This window comes from Apaloderma vittatum, unplaced genomic scaffold, assembly GCF_000703405.1.
Source record: "Apaloderma vittatum isolate BGI_N311 unplaced genomic scaffold, ASM70340v1 scaffold41437, whole genome shotgun sequence".
Lineage (NCBI taxonomy): Eukaryota > Metazoa > Chordata > Aves > Trogoniformes > Trogonidae > Apaloderma > Apaloderma vittatum.
In genome coordinates, this window is record NW_009726355.1 from 1 (window position 1) to 5,712 (window position 5,712).

Below are 5,712 nucleotides of genomic sequence, written 5' to 3' on the forward strand. Positions count from 1 at the left end.
CCACCCACCGCCTCTCCCCTTCCCTTCTCGGGCCCTTCGCCTTTTTCCCCATGTTCCTGGCCCAGCCCGTCGCTTTCCCCTTCTCCCCGCTGACGAACCCGGTGGTGCTCTCCAAGGCGGGGTCAGCAGGGCCTCGCCCTCACCCCCTTCCTCAACCCCCGAGCCTTCTCGGTATCTTGCTGCCCTGTATTTGCGGCAGGAGCTGCTGGGCTTAGTCAGGGGGTGCCCGGTCCCCCCGGCTGCGGTGCGTCGATGGGCGGCACGGTGCATGCTGGGATGGGCCGTGGGAGGGGTATTTGTGCCGCTGGGAGCCCCAGCTCTAGCAAGGCTGGTCGGGATCCGCACAGGCGAGGCTTCAGGCTGCAATGGCTTCGTCCAAGTCGCTGCCTGGCCCTTGGAAAATGTGCTCACTGTAGCACGGTGATCGATTCCCCAGCAGACTGTTTGAAATGCTTGTGCAGATGTGGAGTGTGTTACCTCTTAGCTACGAGGTTAGATTCCTCCTTTGTATGGTAGATGTCTGCAATGTAGGCTGGGCTGTTGACTCTAGTGTAGCTTTTGCCATCTTCTGGCTTCTCCTTTGGTAGCTTTTCGTCTTCCCCTTTGCCGTAGTCTCTTGATGCTTCTGAACATCTTGTCTGTGGATTCCTCCCTGTCTGTGTTAGCCGAGCATGCTCCTTTGACTTGTTTTGCTGTTTTGGTTTTTAATTGAATGGACATTGGGGTATCTTAGTTCTTAACTCTGAATGTCTACACTTACACGTCTTAGAGGAGTATTTTTAGAGTCATCTATTAACACATACTAGGAAAACACTCAAAAATTTATATAAATCCTAGTCTAGGCAAGGCATCGGCTTTTCGCTTTCATTTGTGTTATTTTGCATGTTTGGAACTTGGCTTAGTATGCCAAGCACCTTTCTCCTTTTTCAAATCCCTCCTTAACTCTCATTTTTCCAGGAATTCTTCCTGCTGTTGTTTGCTGAACAATAATCCCTCTGCAGCACTGTAAGAATTTTTGTGCCTTGTATTTGTCTTGTTTGCCGTGCTTAAATCACTTCGTAAGATTCCTGAGGTAGCTAACTTGACTTTGTGAAGGCTGGATAAACTGAATAACCTTAAATCGTTTTATTTGTGCTCTTCTGTCATCTAAATGAAATGACAGAAAAAAATCTTCACCTATAAAATATACCAGTTCACAAAATACTCAGCCAGTTTCTGGAAAGGGATATTGCCTTTTATTTCAGGTGCTGCAGCACATAATGCCAAAATAGTTAATGCAGTTCTCTACAGAAGAGTTGCTTATTAGGATAAACACAAATCTTCAGAGATGGTGTAATTTTCAGTACAGTTTCCTGTGTTGGATGCTGATACATATATTTCTGATTTTACTTTGACCTCTTTTATTCTTATTGAAAAGAACCACTCCTCAGGCCCTTCTGCAGCACTCTTAACTGAATGCTTTCAACATAGCAAAGTTAATGCATTTTAAAATGCCAAGGAAATCTTGTCCTGTGGCTGTTTCTTCATGGGTACTGTTAGTCTTCAATATTATTCTGGATGTATTTTAATAAATTATCTTAACACTCATGTCTCTCCTAGCTAGTGTGCTTTGGGTGTATGACAGAGCAGCCGTAGAATTCCTAGCTAGGTAACAAAATGGGTCCCCCGTCCTAGCTCCCCAGTTGTCTAGACACGAGTGAAAGAGGCAGAAAGAGAAATTCAGTCTTTTGTCTCTTTTTAAACAGGTCTCTCCACTGAAAGTACATGACTATAAATATTAAGATTCTAGAGTGAGATCAGGAAATACTGATGTAACGCTGCATGAAGAATTCAAGTTGTGTCATCATTTGAATTTGTAACATTAGCCTTCTGAGCATTATAACAAATACTAGATATCTACTTTTAGATTTTATAATACAGGACAATACATTTCAGAAACTAGATGAACACTGTAGCCCTCAATAGCTTATTTTGCGGCAAGAATATTTTTTTCCATACCTTAACATTTTTCTTAAGACTTTGTCTTCTTTTTAAAAAAACCAAAAAACTGAAGAAACCTATAGCAAAAAAAAAAGAAAAGCTTAAAAGTTACTTAAAGGAGGAACTGTGTTAAAAAATCAGACAAGCTGTTTCCTTTTATGGGGATATTTTGAAAAAGTGAATCAGACCTGTAACAAGAATCTAATTTCAGCTTTCAGTATGTAATGGACTGCTGTTTAGCAATACTTGCGTACAAGTACAAATGCTGTCCTTTCTGTGGGCTGTTAGCTTTCTGTGCTCAGTATTGTGATGATGATGTACTTAAAAAGTGAAGGCCACTGAGTGCAGCAATTCTGTTGGTAGATTAAAGAAGAGACAATGATGGTAAAAAGTAATTTTACTGATAAGCAGTATTCCTTCTGACAGTTAATCGGCTTTGAAACTGGTGGCTTTGAACTGAGATTGCTTTTACATCCTGAAATCCAAGCCTCTACTCTCCCACAAATCTGAACTTGCTGCCCAGAATTCTTGCAGTCACGTGCAGTTCCACGGTTCCTTTCTATCAGGACATACTGTATTACAAAAGATGCTTTAGCAGACCTGCTCAATCCTAAAGCTAGAAAGTCTGTTTCTGTTCCTCTTTGTCTTCCAAGGTTTCCCCAAAGTACCAAAGTTGTTGATGATTTTTGTTTGAATGTAGCATGTGCTTATCACAGCTCAGGTCAGACCTTTACTTAAGTTTGTAAGTGTGAGCTTAAGGATGGATTTTGGAAATCAGTTCCTTGGCTGTTTATGTAGAAAGTAAAATCCAGCATAAAACAGCTTAAGAGTTCTACTGCTGTATTTGGATGTTTAACCTTAGTGGATTTCTGTGTGGTAATAATGAGCTTTTGTTTGCAGCAACACAAGTACTTTTATTGATACTGTGTTACATCTTTATAATGTCTGAAACATTTTTATTTTTTTTTCCCCTCTCCCCCTCCCAGACTTAACACAAGGCCAGTCTTTGGAGGTGTAAGATCTCGCATTGGGATCCAGCAAAATCTTTTAAGTAGATCATCACCAGCTGTCAGCTTCCAGCGGACGTTTGATGCCCGACAGAAGATAGGACTCACTGATGCACGGCACAAACTGGGGGTTAAAGATGCCCGTGAAAAACTGGTTCAAAAGGATGCTCGGTTCAAAATCAAAGGGAAGGTGCAGGATGCTCGAGAGATGTTGAATTCCCGTAAGCAGCAAAGTGTTGCTGCTGAAAAGGTGACCAAAGTGATGGATGCCAGAGAGAAGATCAGCTTAAGAAGGAGCGCTCCAGCTGCTATCAACCCAGCTATGGGGACAGTAAATCCCGCCGTGAAGATCACCAAAACGATCCAAGTAGGTCAAACAATGATAATACGCGAATGTGTTCACATGCCTGCGACAGGAGCGATGGTGATACAGTTCAGGCTGCCAGTAGGCCAGGGTTCAGAGCCTTGTGGGTGTCCTTGCAGCTGCTTGGGGCTTTTTGAGAATCCCAGCTTTCAGTTAGATTTTCGTTTGAATTTTGGGCCCAATAAAGACTAGAGCAGCGTTCCTATCAGCATTAGAGTAGTTGTCTTGAACGGTTGAGTAGTCTCTTTCCCACCGGAATACAAAGGAAATGCATGCATTTTTGTGTCATTCTTGCACAGACACCCCCCTTTGCAAGTGGTGGATTGTCCTGTCTGGGTAACTGGTTTATCTTAGTGGTGGGATAACAGTTTAGAATATACAGCTATGTTTGTATCTAAGAAGGTATAAACCTCAATGAACCCTTCTACAATTTTTCTCTTTTTACTTGTCTGATTTTCAGGAAAGCTCTGGCCTCCAGGGAGTTGCCTGACTGTGTAAAAAAGGCTTAAGATTTGCTTTTTTTTTTTTTTAAATTGCAGTGTAATCAGTTGGTCACTCTCACCTGCTCATTTCTTCTGACAGTTTTCTAATTACACTTTGCTGTGTGTGCAACAACTTGTTTCGTAGCAAACTTCTTTGAGCAACAGCTACTCTTGAGCTATGTGTGTGAGTTTGGGACAGTGGGTAGGGTCAGAAGTTTCCAGACTGTCAGGATTGTTGTTTGAGGAGAGGTTTTGTTCCTCACCGTACAAGTATGTAACTCAAGATTCTCTTTCATTTTCCTCCTCCCAAAGATCTGGGTGTGCTCATGCATACCCAGAAAATCTCCTGTTCTCATCAGTGTCGGAACCTGGATGGATCTGCTTTCTGTTCAGCTGTGGATTTTGCTCAGAATATAAAATATTTTTCTTCTGTAAATGAGCGTAGGAAATTTCCCATTCCTCTTCAGGTTTACTGTCAGGCTGACCTAAGAAAGTGAAAGGACTCTTGTGGCAGTAAGAAGTGCTAATCGTAGAGCAATAGAGCACTCTGTTCAGTAGTCTTTAATTAGAAGGGTGATTAGTAGTCAAGCTGTCCTTCTAAGCCAAATCACCATCATCAGCCATTTGAACATATTCTACAGAGTTTCTTGGAGTTCAAATAGTTTTTAGGGGCTTGGTACAGTAGCAGTTTGCTCTGACCTGATTTTTTTTTTTGTCTTGGTTTGACCTATAGTACTTTCTGTTTATTAGACAACATAGTGCAAGAAAATATACTGTATAATATAATGATGATGAACACTGTAGGCAAAATTGTGCACAGGAGCAGTTATCTAATGATTTTAAACAATATTTATACCAAAAATCCAAATTGTCCATGGCCCTCCTCTCTTTTCCAAATGTGGGAGCGTCTTGATCTGAGGTGCAGCACACGACTCAAATATCCTGTACTGTGGTCTTGTTTCTCAGAAAGAAAGGGGAAAAAGGCTTTGAAACACAAAGAGTTTTCATAACTCTGCTGGTGTTTCCCAAGGCCAGGTACCCTTGTTTCTGAACTGATTAGCAAATTGAAACATGAGGGTGCTGTGGTGTAAGTAACAGGCTACAGAAAATGCAAATCTGAAGATTTTACTGCCTGTGTGGAGTGTTTTTGTAAGGAGATCCATTCTTTTCTTGAATGGACAGCTTCCTGCTTTAAAAAAAACCCAAACAAATGAACAAACAAAAGGGCATTTTTGAGGGAGTTGTTGCTTGATTTCAGTTGTTGAGTACAGCTACATTCCCTGACTACTTCTGTTTTGGTTTCCCTGTTTAAGGGGCTGCAGGAGGGTCAGCTCTGCTACCCTGTGCGTAGTTTTGTCTCATTACAATTTATTCCAGCTGTAGTGTGAAGGGATATTATACTTCTCTTTGGAAATTGAACTGAATTGTGTTGTGTCCCAACTTGTTGAGTGTGATGCAAATAGGTATCTTTGGTTCCCTGTAGCATGAAAGAGAAGAATATTTACTGATTCACGCTGTTCAGGGTTTCATATTGGCAGTCAGTGCAGGCAGGGCTGGAGTGAACTCCCCTTCCCGCTAATCTTGGACTAAAACTTGAGAAATTTGAATCAGTTTCTCTGTATAGCCCTAAGTTTGAATTTCTTTGATTAAGTGAAGCTATCTCATATTGAATGTATTACAGGAAACGCACATGTTGTCTACTAGCATGTTGTAGTATGTTTCAAGAGCAGAAAAGTAACGTTTTTTTCCTGTGGTCTTAGAATATCAGCTCTGATCTTCTGAAATGAGGATCTAGTGAATGTTTGTGTTAATGTTTTGCTTCTTTCTCTCTAACTGTAGCAGAAGGCTCCAGTTCCTGGACACTCTCATCCAGCAGGAA

At 41.5% G+C, this 5,712-nt stretch overlaps 1 protein-coding gene across 1 annotated transcript in view; it reads left to right on the plus strand.

Annotated features, from left to right (window-relative positions):
• Positions 1-2,966: 2,966 nt before the first annotated feature.
• Positions 2,967-5,712, plus strand: part of POLDIP3 (polymerase (DNA-directed), delta interacting protein 3) — a gene marked incomplete at its 5' end in the record, with an annotated part of 10,433 nt that continues 7,687 nt past the window's right edge. The window contains 2 exon segments of the mRNA XM_009873234.1: positions 2,967-3,354; positions 5,673-5,711. Of these exon segments, the coding sequence (XP_009871536.1) occupies positions 2,967-3,354; positions 5,673-5,711 (427 nt within the window).